Genomic DNA, 22711 nt, shown 5'->3' on the forward strand with positions numbered 1-22711 from the left:
TCCCCTCCCATCTATGAATTACAGAAAGGCTTTGCTTTTGATATCACATGCCACCTTGCTTTGTATAGAGCATTGTGAATATTTTGTATAATGACTGATGTGAATAGTTTGTAGCATAACTCTTCCTGAACACTTCACAACTTTGTTGTTGTTGTTGGTGTTAATATTATTAATAAAAATATATTTTCTTCCATCCATGAAACACTCGTGATGTGCATTATCCAATTATCTGATGATCCCGTAAATCTTAAAGGCTTTTAAAGCAAGTAATATTTCTGGTTTGAGCTTGCTTCAAAGACCATGCACTAGGAGGTTTTGCAAGTTCAACGTGGTTGAGATGGAGCTCTGAGTTCTCGTCGCTGCATTCATAAAAAAAAAATGGTCACGAGACATTCGTTGGCTCTCAAGACAGTGCTGCTTTGATGCAATGAGTCTACAGTATGTGTTCGCTCTGCTGCATAGACAACAGGCATGTTGAATTTTGAACAATGTTTGGGCAAATGAATGTTGAATATTGTAGAATGTGATGCAAATACTTACAGCATTTTGTTGAAAAGGGGAAGGATTTTGTAAAATAAATTTTTCATCGTGTTCAGCGAACCGGTTGGGGAATTGAAACAGCCCTTTGGCTGGTAGGTGTATAAGGCTGCAGCAGATGGTAAGATTGGCTTTGGCAAGCCTATGCTTGGATTTCAAATTGGCGAGACTGTTCAAGTCAACGCAATGCTTCACAAAGAGAGCACTGAAGGAACCACATTTGTTTCTTCATACACTGACGATTCGTGATGGTTTCCTTCTCAGTGCCCCCACATCAAAAATTATCTTGATCTGCTTTTGTTGCAGCACACACAGGTGGGGGAGCTGTGGGTTTTCAAAATCTGCTGCAAATAGGCTCAGATGGGTATCCTCAGATGGGTATCCTGGCACTTTGTTTTGCACTTTTTCCCCAGGCTTGAGTCATGGGTTTACATTATATCGTTTTTATCTTGCTACTTTGTGCAGATCAGGATACAAGCATGCATGTGCACAGTACACACGTGGCATGGGGTGGTACTGTGATTTATGCACGTAGTGGTCGGCTTGGTGGGGTGGGGCATTCTCGGGTGGATTGCCGAGACACTGTGTGAGCGTGTCTGTGCCTAGGCACTGGGTGCTTGCTCGGTACCTCCCCCCCCTGTAAATTTCTGCTGCGACACAGCACGAAATGTAAATAATTTACCGTGATATGTCTCATCCCATATACAATGGAAAAGCAGCCATGTAATATACCTTACCTTTTTATACCTTCCTCTTCTTCTGACGACATAATGAAGTATCTACATGAATGCAGACAAGAGAGCCAGCATCGTGCTTCCTCTGAAGGACAGCATGTCCCATGATGCAGTGCCCTCTACTGAAATTCATCCCTTGCTCAATACTCGACTGCACCATTTAACTGTTCCACTATATAGATTAAATGATCACTCACCAAAGCTGCAGAGTCTTGTTCTCACCAGCTATCTGAAAAGTATAACTCTTCCTCCAGCAAGGAAGCATACACTTTTATACTGATGGCATTTTGGCAATGCTGGGCCTCTTGAATAGTTTTCATCAACAAAACACATCTCTAATGAAGAGAAAACAAGAGTCTTCAACATTTTCCAATGTGCACTGTTTTTCTTTTGCTTATACAGCATTGGTTGTGATTACTTATTGTGCCATATGCTCATATGTTTTGAAATGATACCAAAAACTATACATTGTGGAAAACTGACTTGGTGGTGGTTCAAGCGCTCGTCACATTGACGTTTCCTCGTGATATACAATGGATGGATACTTTGCAGTGATTCTATTGTTTCCTTTCCTGCAGGTTATGCTTTCTTGCTATTCCAAGAGGAGAATTCCGTACAGGCTCTGATTGATGCTTGCATCAAGGAGGATGATAAGCTGTACCTGTGTGTCTCAAGTCCAACCATCAAGGACAAGCCAGTGAGTTCATCTCTCCCAGCAATTCTCCTATTTAATTATTCTTCTCCGCCATGTTCTGCATTCAGTCTATTCTCCTCTGATCCATTGAAACAAAAGTGCACTGTTATTGCCTAGTTGCTTCGTCTGCCACTATCACTTGGTTTCTGACAGGCAAGATGCCATCTACATATTATACATATTGTTACGGCCCCAGGTTTCGGGTCTATTAAGAGGTGGTTACCCTTGGTTCCCCTCGGACTTACCGGGCCTGAGCCTACCACGCACGAATAACTTTGTGCCACAGCAGGTTGCTAGTCAACTGCGAGCGCCAATCAGTTAACCATGTGTTCCAGTCTCCGCCGTCTATTACCGTTTAACTAGAGGGCACATGAGCTTCTGACCGGGGCACGCAACCTCGATATGCACCAACCTTATCTTCGATTTTAATGCGGTCGAGCGTTAAACCGCATGGTGCATATCGGACTGAAGAGCGAATCTGTTGGGGAATTATAACTTCCCAGACTAACCTATTGTGCGAACAGAGCTGGATCAATAGAGGAAAAGACAAATACGGACAGATTGGAAATGAACGTGAACAAGTGATTTATTGCATTTATTTGCAAGGCACAAGCAGGATCATACAAAGAGGGGGGAGGGAACTGAAGGGCTTTAATGTTCAATGCGGGGGTGGGGGAGTTACAGGCAAAGGGAACAATGGAGGAATGCAAATTCAATATGTACAAGGAATCGCAAGCAATGAAGGGTGCAGCAATATTTACAGGCAGGAAAGAATATGGACGAAATGCAGACTTACCCTTGGCCTTACTTACCGGCTATTACACAATACAGGGCACCCATCAGACATTCACTGGAAGGTAAGACAATAACAGAAAGAAAGGCAGTATGAGGGTTGAAAGGCCTCTTTTCTTACCAGGCAGAACAGATGTACTGCCACGACCCAAACGCTAAAGGAAGGGGGCAAAGAGGAGAGCAATACTTGAGGCGTCTAGAGTGGGTAGTGCAGGGTATAGTGTGCAAGGTGTCGTGCGTGCCAATACAAATGGTCTGAGAGAAAATGCGAAGGTGCGTGGTAAGGATGATAAAATAATAAAATACAGCTGAGAAAACAAAGTATGAGAAGATAGCCTATTGTGTGAGAGCCTAAAATATGTGTGTAGTGTGGCTTGGCTTAGGCCCTAGCATGTGCTCACTCTGTCTGCCCACTACAGCGGCTCCCAGCTCTGACCTGCCAACGCGAGCGCTACCCCTCGAGCCCAGATCATCCATCAACAACGCACACGCAGTGACAGTGACTCAGCCAGGCAAGCAGAGAGAGAGAAAGCCTTTGCACACATCACTTTTAAAATCCCTTAGCGAGGGCAGGGCCTGCCAGTGCAATGTAGAAGGTTATCGGCAGAATCCGGGATGCCGTTTGGCACATTGCTGCTTTGCCCCGCCCTCGGCAGACATTCGCAGCCAATTTCCGACAGACGCGACTTCCGACGCGTCACTGGATGGAGCTCTGCAGTTAACATGGGTGGGAGGGGTAGCGACATGCCCTAAGCACGGGACGAATGCTGGGAGCACATAATTGTTTTGTAAAGACAGACGGAGTGATTAGATGTATCCAGGATGTGAATGGCCAATTAACGCCTGTCTGTTCTGATGTGTAACAAAGTCCGGTGGACAAAAGTGCAGCCATATAATTTTGGCTCGATGCTTCTTCTTCTTCTTCTTTTGTATGCAGCACAGGACTACAGGTAGCATAATTGGCTAAGCCTGCAGTTGTGCTGCTGATGCAGTGCCCCTATTGCCAGTACACTGGATCTCATTTCGCCGACCTCGGAAAGATGACAGGCTGAGTCCAACCCCACCTGATGTTAATTCAACGGCCAACTGAGATTCAAACTCAGGACCCTCGGATCCCAAGCCAGCCACCCCAACCGTTAAGCCAACACCAAGCTTCCTAAATATGTAGGAGTGGGAGAGTAACAGAGCATTGTCTCTCATTTATTTTGACATCTGTTTTTTGTTTTGCATTCTGGTTCTTAAGATGGAAGACTGAGCAAACTGTCTTATGAGTGTTGAGTAATGAATGAATGAATGAATGATCGTTTTAAGGCCATTTTCCCCGCTGGAGCGGGGGTTAGCCTTGCGGGCCCCATGACAATCATGGTTCCCTGTTTGAGGCAATGTTTTTATGGCCGGATGCCCTTCCTGACGCCAACCCTTAGTCACCTCTTACGATGCGCAGGGATACAGTGTACCTATTCTAAACCGGGGTACACGCCGTGATCATTTATCCCAGCAAGCTGGTACTCAAATTTGCCGACCTCGGAAGGATGACAGGCTGAGTCAACCCCCCTGGCGTTAATTCAGCGATCGATCGGGATTCGAACCCAGGATCCTAGGATCCAAAGCCGGCACCCTAACCGCTAAGCCAACACCAGGCTAATGAACACGAGAATGAACACGAGAAATGGTGAAAGCAATTCATCATATTTTGTCTTCGTTTTGGGGCTTCTCTCTTCTCTTCTCTTCTCTTCTCTTCTTCTTCTCTTCTTCTCTTCTTCTTCTCTTCTCTTCTCTTCTTCTCTTCTTCTTCTCTTCTTCTTCTGAAAACTATTCAAGAGGTCTTCTCGAAATGCTTGAAGCTCTTATCAGCGTAGAGGATACCCATATCATCAGCATAGATTAGCTTTTTGCCCATCGCCTTTGGAAGGTTTGCCGTGTAGATATTGGAGAGGACAGAAGCAAGGACAGACAGATCCTTGAGGAACTCCATTCTTGAGTGGACATGTGTGGCTAGTTTTTCCATTCCCAAGGACACTGAAGCAGTGATTTGAGGTAATTTATTGGATGAATGTCATGGTACCATGATCTCAGAAGAGTCTATAGAATTTCAGGTTAAGCCCACTGTGCCACACAGTGTCATGCACAGAAGTCCAGTCGACCAAGCTTGCCCCGCACTTGAGTCCGACACAAATCATTCATTGAAAGTGTGCAAAATGTGTTTTTCTGTACTGCACAGCACTGCATTTATCGGCAGAGGTCGGACATTCAAACCAGACCAGAAATAGAATCACTATCTCTCTTAGCAGCCTATACACAATCGTTACTCTTTTTTTTCTTTTTTTTTTGTGTACAGAGTCGAGGCTCGTGAAAGAGCTAACATTTATCAAACAAACAAATCAAACAAACAAGCAAACAAAGTATATAACAAGTACAAAAAGTTTTAATTAAAACAAAAGCTGCGTCGATGTTACACAATGCCTAGATGCAGCTGTGCCTATAACGTCGATGTTATAGGCACAGGACATTCCTATTGATTCGATTACTTGATGTTATTTTTGTGCAAAGTGAAAATATATCTCGGCAATTTCCCGTGTGTGGCGCCGAATTTTTAATATATCTCGGCATTTTCCCGTCTGTTATTTCAGGCGGTGTATGACTGACCATGCCGCGATTTAAAATATATATATCTCGGCAATTTCCCGTGTGTGGCGACACGTGAACGAAGCTATGCTCCTCCCTCCACATTATTGTGACGACGTATAAATTAAATATTTCATCGTGACGATTGTCATCAAATGGACGAATTTTTAATATATCTCGGCATTTTCCTGTCTGTTATTTCGGGCGGTGTATGACTGACCATGCCGCGATTTAAACAAAATATATACATCTCGGCATTTTCCCGTCTCTTATTTCGGGCGGTGTATGACTGACCATGCCGCGATTTAAAAAATATATATCTCAATGGACTTGAAGTTACAGGCCTTTGAGAATTCATTTCGTTCTATAAAGGGCAACTTTCATCGGATTTTCTTCCAGTTTTTTTTCAACCGAGTCTAAAACTATGTTAGCGACTGTGAAAAATGAAATGATATATCGAATTTGATTTCAAATAAAACTGTGTGAGAGAGGAAGACACCACTGGCCTACAAAACAGGCCTCAAAGCTATGCGAGTTAATAAAATGGTGGATATTTGTTTATATGAAGGCTCTCCCAGAATGGGTGGAGCTATGGTTCCCAGAATGGGTGGAGCTTTGAGGTTTTGTCTTCTCTGCAAGAACAAGAACAACAACAACAACAACAACAACAGCAGCAGAGGGCACTCTATGAGCAGCGTCTGCGACGCGGCTAAAAAGGGGAGCGGTCGACAAGATGGGGAGAGAAGGGGAGGAAACTTACTCTTTTGTAAAATAAAATGAAACTTCTGTTCAATCAACATGTCAAAAAGGAAAGATGCTAACTTAACATGATGAACACTTTAATTGCCTTTGTTGGTAATGCCGTGAAACATGGGAGCAGCTAGAATAATATGTCAACTACTGCTTGTTTCGACTTCATTACCTCCACCACCGATGGAGGTTATGTATTCACCCCTGTATGTTTGGTTGTCTGTCTGTTTGTTTGTGTGTCTGTTTGTGAGCAAAATATCTCAAAAAGTTGTGGATGGATTCGGACGAAATTTGGTGGAGATGTTGCGTATGTGAAACAGACAAAATTATTAGATTTTGGTGAAGATCCAGATATGAGAATTTTTAAGTGATTCTTCACCATTGAGAGAATGGGCAAAAAACTATTTATAGCACGATGTCTCAAAGAATTGTAGACACAATCGGACGAAACTTGGTGGACAGGTTGGGTGTGTTTCAAGAACAAATCGATTCGATTTTGGTGAAGATCAAAAAACAGATTCAGGAACAATAATTATTTAATTTTCTTAAGTGATTCTTCACCTTTGAGTGACAGGGCCAAAAACGATATGTAGCATGATTTTGCAAAAAATTGTGGATGAGTTGGGTAAGTAACAAGAACAAGCCAATTAGAATTTGGTTCATGTCTGATCCAGATCTGACCTATCAGTGGGGTACAAAACGTAAACTGTTCAGCGTTCAGGTATGCGCTCCACCAAGTGCTGTTTTAGTTTTATTTATAAGTTCCAGTTCCACTCCTTAACGGTTTTTTCTTCGACTTAGAATCAAAGATTCTACTTCCTAGCATTAAATAAATAAAGAGCTCATTCTGATTAGCCATTCCTGATTGATTTGATTTATTTCACTGATTGCAGAATGCAAGCACAATCCACTTAATGTAATATATAAAAGCTACAGTATATGTATTATATCTGCACATTGGATGTACCCCAGTAGCTGCTTGCAGTCTGCAAGCATACCCCACAGGTATTATTATATAGGATCTCTCCAACCAGATTGTTTACTTTTCTCTATCATTCTGCTCCTGTTGAAGCTTATCCTTTCGCTTTGTTCACCTCTGAAATGTTTTTCATTTAGTTTTGATGCACACTATGTTGCGACTCACATCCATCTGTGGTGCAATATGCTTTGTGCAAGTCAGGCTCAGTGTTTTATGAACCAATTTTCAGTTTTATCTGGTCCTGTCTGAATGGTCTCCCAATCACTGCACCTGCATTTCTTTGTTCTCGATATACAGTCACGTGAAAAAGTAAGTACACCCCATGTAAAGTTTTGACTTTTTCAACATATTTCAACATACAGCTATTTGATCTTCATTTCAACAATATTGATAGATAAAGGTGATATAATATAACAAATATCATGAAACATTTACATTTTGTAGTCCATTGTATAATTTAAATAAACATAAATGCAAATTTCGCATGTGGAAAAAGTAAGTACACCCCTACATTTATCACTACTTCAAATACCTAAAATTAGAATCAGGTGCACCAGCGCAGGTGCAAATGATTAGAACATCGTTAGAGAGGATCTTGAAGGAACCTGTCTTATTTAAACCTCAGACATTTAGTTTGGTTTGCTCTTTGTGGTTGAATTGTGTGGCGTCACCATGCCGAGATCAAAAGAGCTCTCTGAGGCCTTCAGAAAGGTTATAGATGCCTACGAGTCTGGGAAGGGATTTAAAAAGATCTCCAAACAATTTGAAATCAATCATTCGACTGTCCGGAAGATCATCTACAAGTAGAGAAGATTCCAAACAACTTCCAACTTGTTCAGGCCACGCCGCCCCAGCAAGTTCAGCCCGAGAGCAGACCGCAAGATGCTGAAAGAAGTCTCTAAGAACCCCAGAATGTCATCACGGGACCTTCAGGTAGCTCATGCCACTGTTGATGTCAAAGTGCACGAGTCTACCATGAGAAAGAGGCTGCACAAATTTGATCTACATGGGAGGTGTGCCAGGAGGAAACCTTTGCTGTCCAGAAAGAACATCAGGGCAAGACTAAAGTTTGCCAATGAACACCTCGGCAAAGACCAGCACTTCTGGAGCAGTGCTCTGGACAGATGAGTCAAAGGTAGGGCTATTTGGCCACAGTGTACCATAAGACATGTTTGGCGAAAACCAAAGACAGCATTTGACCACAAGAACCTGATACCAACTGGAAAGCATGGTGGTGGAAATATTATGGTTTGGGGCAGCATTTCTGCATCAGGGCCTGGGCAGCTCACCATCATAGAATCCACTATGAATTCTTCATTGTACCAGAGGGTGCTTGAGGATAATGTGAGGCCATCTGTCGGAAAGTTGAAGCTCAACCGAAGGTGGACCTTGCAACATGACAATGACCCTAAACATACCAGTAAATCCACCAAGAAATGGCTGAAAAGAAAGAAATGGAGGGTTCTGGAATGGCCAAGTCAAAGCCCGGATCGAAATCCCATCGAGATGTTGTGGGGGGATTTGAAACGAGCTGTGCATGCAAGAAACCCCTCAAACATCACACAGCTGAAAGAATTCTGCATGGAGGAGTGGGCAAAAATTTCTCCCAGTCGATGTCAGAGACTGGTAGACAATTATAAGAAATGCCTACTTGAGGTTGTTTCTGCCAAAGGGGCAATACCACCGATTAGAGCGAAGGGTGTACTTACTTTTTCCACATGCGAAATTTGCATTTATGTTTATTTAAATAATACAATGGACTACAAAATGTAAATGTTTCACGATATTTGTTATATTATATCACCTTAATCTGTCAATATTGTTGAAATGAAGATCAAATACCTGTATGTTGAAATATGTTGAAAAAGTCAAAACTTTACATGGGGTGTACTTGCTCTTTCACGTGACTGTAGATATGTAATACAGTTAAGTACATTTTGGAGCACATCATCTTGCAGCATTCAACTTCGATTTTTTTTTTTAATCATCTTAATGGAGGGAAATAATATGTTTTGCCCTTTAAAATGATCCAGCAGAGCTCTATCTCGAGTGGATAGGCTTATTAAAGTAGCCATGACCACCTGCTGGTTTCATATGGTAATGGGATGATGTGTAATCCACATCCATCCATCATTTGCAGAATGGTTAAGAGGGCTGTATAGATTACCTGTTTTGCTGTGGTTCTAATAGCTTTCTAATGTTCCACATTACAATTGGGAGCACTGCTGGAAACTATAACGTCAATACTCCTCATATTTCCAAGTAAATAATCACATTTATTGATTTATTTATTGCTGTTGAGCCATTTGGGGGAGATGCAAATGGGAAGTGTGGTAAGATTGGCAATAATCTTTGTAAAATACAATCTCAGCTATGTTTGTCTGCTTTATACAGCAGTGCAGAGAGCACGCACAATCTTCATTGTCAAGGTCATTTATCAGCTTACAACCTCCTGCCTCCCACCCCCCACCTCCCCACCCCTTATAACCCCAAAGGCTTCAATCCCCTCCCCACTCTACGCCTTCAAATCCCCACCACAGCTACTCAACCCCACCCCCACCACAACTGCTCAACCCCACCCCCACCACAATTCCTCAAACCCTCACCCACCACAACAACTCCTCAACCTCTCCCCCCCCCCACTCCCAAATGCAACCCCTCAACCCCTCCCCTCCCACCCAACGCAACTACTCAACCCTCCCCCGACCCCCCGACATAACACCTTACCCCAAAATCCCAACTCGGCGACTCGGCGACTCCCAAATGCAACCCCTCAACCCCTCCCCTCCCACCCAACGCAACTACTCAACCCTCCCCCGACTCCCCGACATAACACCTTACCCCAAAATCCCAACTCCTCAACCTCCACCTCTCCCCGTCCCCCATAAAAGTCCTCAACCCTTCTCCCCCCTCCCAAAAAAAATCTCAACCCTTGCTCTTCCCTCCCCCCTCCCTCCCCCCCCCCCCTTTTTCCGAACCCCCAACTCTCTCTTCTCTTCTCCCCTCCCCCAATCCACTCCCTCCACACATAAAAGCAAAAGCAGTTCTTACATCGATCATTACACATTTAATATTGTGTCACCACAATCACCGAGTTTGAAGTGTTCTTATTTGGAACTTCCTTATTTAATTCTCGTCAATAAACGACTGCCTCAGTCTTCTGCTGCATCGTGTCACTGACAGTCTGTCGAAACAAGTGTTTACCATGTTTGGTAAAAGTAAATTAATAAAATAAAACCCACTTTCAATTCCTACTAACCCGCTTTTTTTTTTTTTTTTTTTTTTTTTTGTTGTATACAAGATCGAGGCTCGTGAAAGAGCGAACATTAATCACACAGAAAGACAAACCGACACATAAAACATATAACATCGGGAGCGGTAGACAAGATGGGGAGAGAGGGGGAAGGACACAAACACAACATTTGAGAGCAGGGACCGAGAGACATGGAGACATCGAGAGATCTGAGAGAGGGCGAGGGCTTTGGGGGGGGGGGGGGGCATGGGAAGGGGGCGGTGGGAGAGGTATAAAACATATGGACACTGCCAGGACTTGAGTTGAGATTTACACAAGGAAGTAGGCTATGGGTGAAAAGACTGGGAATACAGAGAACGAAAGTTATTGGATCACAAACGACGGACCGCTGAGAGAAAAACAAAGCCTCAAGGTTGTACAGTGCACACTGTACAAGGCCTCAAGACACGACACGGCAAACAGACGATCAATTTATGAAAGATAAACACCGAGAAACAACCAAAGTTGCACACAATAACTTCACACACCGAAAGATAAATACAGTTTCGACAAAATACAATTGTGAACAGACTTAACTTCGAAAAACGTGGAGACCGTGTGGAGCTTCGAAAATCCCTCCCACCGTCCAGGGTTGGGGTGACAATGTGGTTTTCAACCGCTTTTTGTCAACTCTAACTTGCCACGTGTGTTTATTTACTTCACATAATATGTTAATTACATGTCCAAGCACATTTTAAACACAGTTTTGTTCATAAATCCTGTATTTTGGCATGACACTATTCTGTATTTGCACACTATTCAGCCTTGACAACTCAGGTAAAAACCGGAATTACTTTTCTCACCGGTTTATAGCATAAAAGGCCGACAAAAAGACAAGCTTTTTGATCGACTTTGTTTTTTTGTGTGTCGTCCATTTATGTTTTTGTGTTTCATGTGCTAATATGTGTTTGATGTGCTAGCTCTTAACCCTTTGAGTACGGGATCTTTTTTGATAAAAAATACCCCCGGTATGGGATTAATTTGGCATTTTGGTACAGGAATGCAACCACGTACTGACGATCTATTTATGGGATTAATTTGGCATTTTGGTACAGGAATGCAACCACGTACTGACGATCTATTTATAGGTATAGTCGATGACGATGTTTAGTAACGTCATCCATACACAAAACTTTTTCGTGGGTTGCGGCACTGGACGTCATCCGTACTCAAAGGGTTAAACGAGCCTCGATCTTGTATACCAAAAAAAATCTCTTATCTTCCCCCATTCAAAACCTTGATCTATTCTACCCCCGTTAATACACCCCAAATCCACATCCTTCAATCTCCGACTTCATTCCTGAAATTCCTTGTAGTGTCAATTTGTTTTGTATCGTTTACCCCTTCTATTTGGCACCTTTGCACTTTTTTCAAATAATACATCATTTCTTCCAGAAAATTGTTGAAATTAAAAAACCTTTTGGTATCCACATATGTATGTCTTTGGTTTTCAGTGGAACAAAACAAAAAAAGCTGAAACGATTGCTAAATCTTAGCTTATTCCACACAAATCCTAAAATGGCCTGGACAATATTGTTGGTACCTTTTAGAAGTTATTAGAAATAATTAGATTTCAAGTAGGTGATTCTCCTTCACTTTGGAATTTAATTCACCTGTGGTGAGTTGCAGGTGCCTACAATGTAAAAAAAAAATCACTCATAAAACCAGTTTGAATAGAGAAAAGGAGTCATTCTGCTTTTCTTTGTGTCACTGTGTGTACAATGAGCATGGAGAAAAGAAAGAAAACCAGAGAATTGTCTGAGGAGGTCAGACACAAGATTGTAGCCAAGCATGGACAATCTCAAGGCTACAGGTCCATCTGCAGAGACCTTGATGTTCCTGTGTCCACCATACGCAATGTTATTAGGAAGTTTAAGGCCCATGGCACTGCAGCCAACCTCCTTTTACATGGTCACAAGAGAAAACTTGATCGAAGGATTGTTTGAATGGTGGAGAAAGCACCTCAATCAACTGCCAGACAGATTCAAGCTGACCTTCAGACACAAGGTAAGACAGTTTAAACTCGCACCATCCGTCGCCAACTGAATGAAAGGGGGTTCTATGGTAGGAGACCCAGGAGGGGCCCACTGCTGAGAGAGAGACATAAGAAAGCCTGACCAGAGTTTTCCAAAACACACCTGAACAAGCCAAAATCCTTCTGGGAAAATGTCCTGTGGACAAATGAGGCCAAAGTAGAGCTTTTTGGGAAAGCACATCATCTCTATGTTTACAGAAAACAAAATGAAGCCTTCAAAGAAAAGAACACCTTCCCTACAGTCAATCATGGAGGAGGTTCAGTGATGTTTTGGGGTTGCTGTGCTGCCTCTGGTGCTGGATGCCTTGAATGTGTGCATGGCATCATGAAATCAGGAGATTACCAAGGCATTTTGGAGTGCAATGTTCAACCCAGTGTCAGAAAGCCGGGTCTCCATCGAAGGTCACTGGTCTTGCAGCAGAACAATGACCCCAAACACACTTCAAAAAGCACCCAGGAATGGTTCAAGACAAAACGCTGGACTGTTCTGAAGTGGACAGCAATTAGTCCAGATCTAAATCCCATTGAACACCTGCGGGGAGATCTGAAAACAGTAGTTGGGAGAAGGCACCCTTCAAATCTGGGAGAACTGGAGCAGTTTGCACAAGAAGAGTGGGCCAAACTACCAGTAGAGGGTTGTAGGAAAGCTCATTCATGGCTATAGGAAGCACTTGCCTGCAGTTATTTTGTCCAAAGGCTGTGCTACCAAATATTAAGTCTCGGGTGTGAATAATTTTGTCAATGCCATTTCTTTTTATTTTCTGATTTAAAAGGATAAATTAAGTTCTGAATCAAAAACAAAGGTTCTGTAATATTAACAGTGAAATAAAGAATTGTTGAGACCAAATAATTTTGTCAATTTCAACTTTTTTCGAGAAAATTGTGTTATTGTACATATTGGTGCTAGGCAATAATCGTGATGGAACGATAATTATAAAGGTGAAGAAACATCTCAAAGATGTTCAAGAGAAATGGGAGGCACATGAGCTAACTTTCAAGTGTCATAGCAAAGGGTATGAATACTTAAATGCCAATGTGATATTTCAGTTTTTTCTTTTTAATAAATTTGCAAAACTTTCTAAAATCCTGTTTTCTCTTTGTCATTATGGGGTATTGAGTGCAGATTGATGAGGGAAAAAAATGAATTTAAACGATTTCAGCATAAGGCTGCAACTTAACAAAATGTGAAAAAAGTGAAGGGGTCTGAATACTTTCTGAATGCACTGTATATCCATGTCAGAAGCGCAGTATGCTCTCAGATGCAGTGGTCATGCAGGCACTTCCCAGGGACCTTTGTTTTTTGAAATAAAAGAATAATACCTAGTATTATTTGCTCACCTGGACTTTAGTCCGACAAGCTTATGTGATCGAGCAGTGTCCGTAGGTAAGCCAGTTAGTGAGTTCGTAGCCACTGCAGTCATTATCGCTTGAACCAAACACACGATTTTGATGAAACTTTGCCACAAGCTTCATATCTGATGCCTAACGAAGGTGCATTGACCACATCAAAATCTGCACTCATTGACGGGGTCTACGGGGGAGGGAGGTGGTGGGGGGGTTGAACACTCAAAATAGGTATTTGCTCTCTTCTTCAAAACTACACACATGATTTCGATGAAACTTGATTATCTGTGATGTACCAAAGTTTATTCACGGCATCAGAAAAATCAGTGTGTATAAGGGTCTGCGGGGGATTTTAGACCCCCCAAAATTAGTATACACTCTCCCTCAAAACTACACAAACGATTTCAATGAAACCTGACCATAACCATCATCACCCATGATGGACCAAAGTTTTTTTTCACTGAATTTTAAAAACTCAGTGTTATGGGGGATCTGCGGGGGGGGGGGGGGGGGTTGAGTGACTGTTGCTCCTGATCCAGATGAGCTTCAGGACTTGTGGTCCTTTTATTATTATTATTATTATTTTTGTTACTGTTATTATTATTACTACTAGAATTGCTCACAGGCTGTGGGGGGATAGTGAGAGAGGTGTGGTAAATATATTCTGTGCCATGGCTAATAATCCCCCCTGTCTGTAGCAGGGGTCAGTAAACCACTTGCTCTGTGACACGTGTACAGGAGACAATTGTCATGTCGGCTCCCCCTCCCTCCATATGCAATTAATTTTATTATGCTCTAACCAGAAAACAAACAACACGGATAAATGCTGTGTTTTTATTACGTCATAAAAGGGGCTGTTAGTGGCTGGACATTGATGCACTTGCTCCATTATATATAGATATATTCTGAATTTGATTCAAAACAATGACAAGTCAAGAATTAGGTGGCTGAGAGTCAACTGCACAATCTCCCATCTGATGACTAACCAAGCTATGCCCTGCTTAGCTTCTAAGATCTTCCTGGATCAGACGCATTGAAGCCAAGATGTCGGCAAATATTGATGAGCAATGTGGCATTTTCTTTCCAGAAAATATTCTGTGAGCACCTGTGCAAAATGAACACGTGTTTCAGGAGAATGTTTTTCTTCCCCTTGCCTGATGAGTAATTGATGTAGTCGAATGGTGTGATCATTACAGCCATGATGAAAATAAGTCTAGATGCTGTTCTTTCCATCCTGAGTTTAGGGTGAATGTGTTCATTTTTTGTTTCAATGCTGAACGGCCTTCTAACCAACACCTATGATTTTTTTTCTTGCACACTTTACGCCAGGTCCAAATACGTCCGTGGAACCTGAGCGACAGTGATTTTGTAATGGATGGCTCCCAGCCCCTGGATCCCCGCAAGACGATCTTCGTTGGAGGAGTTCCTCGACCCTTGCGTGCTGGTGAGGGCTTTCTTGGCTGGATTTTGCACAAGAAAATGGAATCATCATTTTTCCATTTGGAATTTAATGTAACACTGATTGCCATTTCATTTTAAGATTTGGGCGATAGCTGAGGTTATTTGAACTGAATTTGCTGATGGACATGAGCGATTCAATTTCTGTTGTTGGAGTTAATTTTTGGTGTTGTTGATATGCTGTATATATTTCTTGTTTTGCCTTTTGATGTGAATGGATACTACCAATGTTGTGGATGTAACCAATGAGGTTCATAAATAGAAGTGATGATTTTTATGTTTTACATTCACTGTTGTCATGTTGTATTAAATGACACACAACTGCCTCCAAGAGCCAATTTATTTAATAGTAATATAAAAAATTTTTAAAGTGCACCCCAACGTAGTTCTTATATAATCGTAGAGTTGGCAAAACGATACAGTCTCTATGATTCCCCATTTTGTGCCTTTGTCTTGCCAATGAACCAGCATGGTATTGGACATACCAATAAAGCTTTTGTCGCATGTCAGAGATTCCTCTGTCCCCACCCCTCTTCCATTTATGGAAAATTACTGAAGCGTCCAAAGTAAACTCGTGCAGAACGTCAGTGGCCTCTTTGTGTTTTATCGCTTCTCCTCCGTTTTCACACCCTCCGCTCTCTCAGCCCTCCCTCCTTTCCCAGTGATTCCAAGGTGCACGCGTTCTTCCAGTAACCTCCACCTGGTCAAACTTCTAACATTCAGGCTGACTGCACACCTCAACGCTTTTGTACCTCTTTTCTCCCATCTGTGGACTCCCTTTCGGAGACATATTCTGTCCCACTCTTGCCTTCAGAACTTCAAGCCCATTGTGGACTGCCGTGGCATATCATCCCCAACCTTACCCACAATGTTTTGTGCTGCCATTAACCCTTCGGAACCCAACACGATTACTTGCAGATTCCAGTGTTTCCTTCTCTCTCTCGCTCTCGCTCTCTCTCTCTGTCAATCTCTCTCTCTCTCTCTCTCTCTCTCTCTCTCTCTCTCTCTCTCTCTCTCGCTCTCGCTCTCGCTCTCTGTCTCTCTGTCTCTGTCTCTCTCTCTGTCTCTCCCTTTTCATTAATTCTCATGTCCATTCATTCTCTTGTCCAACTGTTGCCCTGCTGCCTTACTATCAGTTTTGTATCTCTGCTACCTTACTCTTCAATGAGCCTCGATGTTGCAAAGAGAGTAAAATGCCCTATTTTTCATGTGCACCTCAAAAGTAGGAATTTCTTGTCATGCCTGTTGGTTGGTTGTCGATCTGTAATCACATGAATTTGGACCGCAAGTCTCTGGATTTCTTTCCAAACTTGCTGCTCTGACGACATGCAGGCATTCCGAGGCTTCCGAGGTGTAGCGAAATTTCAACTCAAATAAGCGGGACTTTTGTCAACCGCAATGCGTCCATTTGTTCTCATCCTTGAATTGTCCTCATCACATGACAAATGGGTTGCTAATTGAATTGCTTTCTTTGGTCAGTGTGAAGAAAAATGTGTTCCCATTGTGACGCATGCTATGGCTCTGCTAAATGAGGTGCAAATAGTTTCCACCATGAGATAATAAAACGCATGATATATAGTTTGGTAACAAAATGCAATTTTCTGCAATTCTGTTGGGATTTTGTAATCGTCTGTCGTCCTTGGCTGTTTGTTTGCTTTTCCACCATAATGCTTGATAACTTGTGTTTACAATACAAGAGAGAATGTGATGGGCAATTTTGATGTGGGTCTTTTGAAAGGCAGAAGGTCATGTGTTGGTTTTTGAATTGCAGTCCTTCCAATCTGATGTTGTTAGTTTACAATTTTCTATTTGAAAGTCGAGATACCATTTTCAGTTGTTACTCCCACCAGGGAGTAATGCATTCGATCGTGTCCGTGTGTGTGTGTGTTCGTGTGATTGTGAACAAGATATCTGGAAAAGTTCTGAACGGATTTGGATGAAAGTTGGTGGGATTATTGCCCTTAGGATAAGGAAGAATTGTTTAGTTTTTGGTGAAGCTCAGGATATTATACCGGATCCAGGAATTTTTTGAAGGATTGGAAGATAGGGCTCTTTTTTTTTTAACATTATATTCTATATTTAACATTGTGATATGAAAATAGTTTTCATATTTGTTGTAAATGTAGTTTAAACTCGTGGTTATGTGTTAGAGCGGTGTATTTTGTTAGCAGCGTCGTCTTTCAAGGTTCTTTTTTTTTCTTTCTAATAAAGACATATTCTGTCATTTTAAAACCACCAAAGTGTGTATTCGGTTTCCCCGTTTCATAAAATGCATCGTTTTATACGTATAATGCTTTAAAACTGTTTTTTTTTTTTTTTTTTTTTTTTACCTCAGAAGAGATATCAACATTTACCTCAGCGAATGTCAATCGCGGTGTCAGTATTTGATGAACTTATAAAGACTTAGGTGAGTTATAAATGTGACAAGCATGTGCACGGGATTCTTCCCAGAAGAATGAGTGGTCGCATTAGCTTGTACGACTTAAAATGAGCGAGTTTTGTTTTGACGTTTGGTCCAGTTTTACATGTTGTATCCCTAAGGAATGAAACGAACGTTTTTCCTGGCTTACAATTTTATTTGAAGTCACACATGCCTCGAAATACACTCACTTATATAGAATTGAACGCTGAATCCGAAAATGTAAGTGACATTGCCTTTTTTTTTAAACATTATCTTCTATATATTCTAAATATATATCTGTGCAGTGTCTGTCTTGTGTTGTCTTGTCTTGTGTTGTCACTGAACTATTCCCTCAAACTTTTGTGAAATCGTACTATTCCAACTTGACCCACGGCGGGAGTATGCGCTCTACTGAGTGGCGTTCTAGTTTTTTTTTTGGGGGGGGGGGGTTTTGGAAGTATCAGCATCAACACATTGGAATGTCTGATGATCTTGTTTTCACGTTTTAACAATTTATTGCTGAGCAGTTCAACGAAGCTCCTGCAATTTACTTTTGTGCAAGAGGATGTTTCTTCAAAACTCTGTTCTATCTTTCATTCTCATCATTTGCTGTTGCTTCCATTTCCATCCCTGCAGTGGAGTTGGCTATGATCATGGATCGTTTGTACGGCGGAGTGTGCTACGCAGGAATCGACACAGACCCTGAACTCAAGTACCCTAAGGGTGCTGGGCGCGTAGCTTTTTCAAACCAGCAGAGTTACATCGCCGCCATCAGTGCTCGCTTTGTGCAACTGCAGCACGGTGACATTGACAAGCGGGTAAGTTTTTTTTTTTTTTTTTTTTGGATACTGAATCGAGGCTCGTGAAAGAGCTAACATTTACTTCACAAACAAATCAACCAGACAAACAAAATATATAAGAAGAGGTAGCGGAAGACAAGATGGGGAGAGAAGGGGAATCACACAAACACAATATTTGAGAGCAGGGAGATGTGTGGGAGGGAGAGGGCTTGGGGGGAGGAGGCGTGGGAAGGGGGGGGGGGGGGGTGGGAGAAGTATAAAACACAAGGACACCAAGGACTTCCAGTATAGAAGTTGGTATTTCAAAAAAGTGGAATTGGGGTGAAATTAGCGGGGGTAGAAAAGATCAAGGTTTTGGATGGGGGAAGATAAGAGATGGTGGTGAACAGCTGTTTTAAAGACCTGGAGGGTGGAGTGGGATTGAAGAGAGTGAGGGAGTTTGTTCCAGAGGCGGGAGAAAAGAGGAATGAAGGAGTGAAGGTGAGCAGAGAGTCTTGATTTTGGCAGTTTAACCATAAGAGGGTTGCAGGCAGATCTTGTGCGACCTGTAGGAATATTTACGGGACAGAGCCCAGAGAGAGAGCTGGGGAGGGGGGGGGGGGGGCAAGGCCAGAGAGGAGTCGGTAGAAGACAGAAAGACCACCAACCTGCCTGCGGTGAGTGAGTGAGAGGCCCTTGGAGTTAGCTTCATCGCGGGAGATTCCAATGATTCTGAATGCTTTGGTTTCAACAGCGTGAAGACGAGCTAGGTGTGAGGCAGGAGCGCCAGCCCAGAGGGGAGAGCAGTATTCCATTGAGCTGCGGATGAAAGCCTTGTATATGGTGAGGAGCTCAGGTGTGCCAAGGAAGGACTTGGCACGACGGAGGATGCCCAGTCGGCGACTGGTTTTGGAGGCCAGATTTGAAATGTGGTTTTCCCAGGAATTATCATGGCAGATAGTGAGACCCAAAAGCTTGAGTGACAGAACTTCTTGGAGAGGATTTTTCAGAAAGTGGATGGGAGGGTTGTCCAGTCGGTCTTTTCGGAGAGACATCGTAAGAGTGTGACATTTGTCAGGATTGAAAGACATCTTCCACTTGTTTGCCCAGTCTGTGATTTTGTCCAGGTCTGCAGAGAGTGAGGAGGCTGCAGACTGCCGATCTGATGGATGAAGAATGGAGCGACAGAGAGTAGAGTCATCAGCAAAGAGATAGAGGGGATTTTCAAAAGAGTCAGAGAGATCATTGATGAAGACCAGAAAAAGCACAGGACCCAGAACACTGCCTTGGGGAACTCCAGCCTGAACAGGAAGAGGAGATGAGAGAAACCCATTCAGGGCCACGCGTTGACTATGACTAGAGAGGAAGTCCGCCAGCCATGCGTGGAGATTTCCATTGATACCAAAAGAGGAGAGTTTGGAGAGCAGAGCGGGGTGCCAGACCGTATCGAAGGCACGTGATATGTCAAGGGAGACAGCTCTAATTTCCTCTTTGGCATTGAGGACCTCCATCCATTGTTGAGAAAGCAGAAGCACCATGTCCAGAGTAGAGTGACCAGGTCTGAAACCAAATTGATGATCAGAGATCAAGCCATTGGAGAAGAGGAAAGATTTCATATCTGAAGCAATGATGGATTCCATGACTTTGCTGATAATAATTGGGAGAAGGCTGATTGGGCTGTAGTTGCTGGGATCTGTTTTTGCACCTTTTTGTGCAAAGCAGTGATGTTGGCAGATTTCCAAGCAGATGGCAGATGACCTTGAGCAAAAGAGAGGGTGAAGAGAACAGAGAGAGGGAGTGAAAGAGCGGAAGAACAGGATTTTAGGACCCGTGGGCTGATGCCGTCAGGTCCAGTTGCAGAATCAGAGTCGAGGGTTGACAGAAACTTTTCCACTTTGTCAGGAGGAAAGGACACAGAGTCCAGGAGCAGCTGGGTACGACTCGGTACAGTGGGTACAGAGAGGGATGGGTTTGTGACACAAGATTTAGAGGCAAACACAGAGTTGAGGCATTCAGCTTTTTCATGTGCGGAGTCAGCGTGTGGCCGTTTGAGGTGAAGGAGGGGATGGAGGGGGAACAAACACCAGAAACAAATTTGACCAGACACCACCAGGATTTGGAAGAGGGAGACAGATAAGGGAGTTCGGTCCTGAGAACGGAGAGATATTGTTTCCTGGCTCTCCTGAGGGTGGACGCACACTTGTTTCGGGCTATGTGAAAGGAAATGAGATTTCCTTCCGTTGGATTTGCTTTCCAGGAGACGAAAGCAAGTTGTTTCTGGGCAATAGCCTCACCACAAGATTCCGTGTACCATGGACGGGAGGAAGGGTATGACAACTGACGACGAGATGGGATAAATCTGTGCATGAGAGAGAGCAATTTACTTTGGAAGAATTCCCAGGATGAGTTGATGTCAGAGGCGGTAGAGATGGGAGACCAGTCCAGATGATTGATGGCTGCTTGAAGACCGTGCCAGTTGGCCTGAGTGAAATGCCAGACCCGTCGACGCTGAGGAGGCTCTCTGAGAATGGTCAGAGAGATGTCCACGTTAACAAGCACATGATCAGATGAGCCGATTGGAGCAGAAGAAGAGCAGCAGACATTTTCAGGGAAGTTAGTCATAACCAAGTCCAGAAGAGAAGATGCTCCGTTGACTGAGATCCGGGTCGGGAAATTGACAGATTGTGTCAGTCCCAGTGAGTCACAGAAGTCCTTTGCTGAAGAGCCATGGCTGGTGAGAGAGGTACCCACACCCAGCCAACTGGCATGGTGACAATTGAAATCACCACATATGAGGAAGAGAGAGTTGGGATGGGTAGATAGAAGTTGGTCCATATTATCAGACAGCGAGATGTAGATGGAGTCATCACTGTTTGGTGGACGGTACAACACACATATGAACAAAAGGTGGGAGCGAAGGGGAAGCCGTAGCCAAAGGTATTCCTGGGGGTGAGGTGGAGAGAGGGCAGTGCAGGGCGAGTGAGGAAGAGAGTTTTTTATAAAGATAGCAACCCCACCTCCAGGACGAGGCTCAGGTCTATCATACCGGAGGAGGGAGTAACCTGGGAGAGATACCAAGGAATCAGAGACATCATGAAGGAGGAAAGTTTCTGTTAAGCAGATCACGTCTGATTTGTCAGAAGCAACCTGTATGGAGAGATCAGTCAAGTTTGAGCGAAGGCCCCGGATGTTTGAGGTCCATACTGTTAAAGAAGAGGAAGGGGGAGCATTGGATACAGAACAGGGGGGGTGGGGGGGGGGGGAAGCGGTAGGGTCAGATGTGGAAGAGGAGGAAGAGGTAGGGAGAGCTGTTGAAGGTGTGTCAGAGATTTCAGAATAGCTTGGAGAAAGGGAAGAATGGGGCAGACAAAAGGTTTGATGGTGATTGGGTGAGGCGCAGTGAGGTGTTATTTGAGGAGGGGGAAGAGTGAGGCAGAAGGTTGAGGGAGATGAAGGTGAAAGTTGGAAGGGGGAAGAAGCGGGGAGGACGCTTTGAGGAGGGGGGGTGAGAGGGGAGTCTAGGAGGGGAGGAGCGAGGGAGAGTCTCGGAGGGGAGGGGTGTGGGGGGGAGTTTAGGAGGGAAGGGGCAAGGGTGGAGATTTGAAAATGGGTGGGTGGGTGGGTGGAAAAATGGGTGGGTGGAAAGGAAAATGGGTGGGAAAATGGGTGGGAAAATGGTAAAATGGGTTGGATGGACGGTGCACTCGTGCTTCACTTTCGTTGAGGGTCTTCAGACAGTTTGCAATGATGATGAGTAAAACTGCCATTTTACGTTATCGTTTTGCTTTAAATGTTTTGTTCCCTCTGCCACCGAAGGTGGATAAAGGTTATGTTTTCACCCCTGTCTGTCTGTCTGTCTGTTTGTCTGTCTGTTGTTAGGGTTAGTTTTAGGAGACACCTGTTTCTCTCTTTGTCTTTGAACAAGATATCTCAAAAAGTTGTGCATGGATTCCGACGAAATTTGGCAGAGGTCGTGTATGTGACAAGGACGAAATGATTAGATTTTGTTGAAGATCCGGATTCGAATCCGGCTCGTAGAATTTTCTTCACCATTGGGAGAAAGGGCCAAAACGATATATAGCAGGAAAGCTCAAAACGTTGTGCACGGATTTGGACGACACTTGGTGAAGAGGTTGTGTATATGACAAGGAATATTTGGTTCAATTTTGGTCAACATCCGGATCCGGATCCGTCTACTATAATTTTTTAAGTGATTCTTCACCTCTGGAAGATAGGGCTAAAACCGATACATAGCACAATATCTCGAAAAGTTATGGAAGGATTTGGACTA

The 22711-nt window shown here is 43.3% G+C and overlaps 1 protein-coding gene across 5 annotated transcripts in view; it reads left to right on the forward strand.

The window, feature by feature from the left end:
• Positions 1–22711, forward strand: part of CPEB3 (cytoplasmic polyadenylation element binding protein 3) — a 231018-nt gene that overhangs the window by 184926 nt on the left and 23381 nt on the right. For all 5 annotated transcript variants that reach the window (XM_068110056.2, XM_078774597.1, XM_068110050.2 and 2 more), the window contains 3 exons: positions 1850–1968; positions 15112–15226; positions 18278–18459. In XM_068110056.2, coding sequence (XP_067966157.1) covers positions 1850–1968; positions 15112–15226; positions 18278–18459 — 416 coding nt within the window. The remainder of the gene's footprint in view (positions 1–1849; positions 1969–15111; positions 15227–18277; positions 18460–22711) is intronic.

This window comes from Myxine glutinosa, chromosome 3, assembly GCF_964187855.1.
Source record: "Myxine glutinosa chromosome 3, kmMyxGlut1.1, whole genome shotgun sequence".
NCBI classification, from domain to species: Eukaryota; Metazoa; Chordata; class Myxini; order Myxiniformes; family Myxinidae; genus Myxine; species Myxine glutinosa.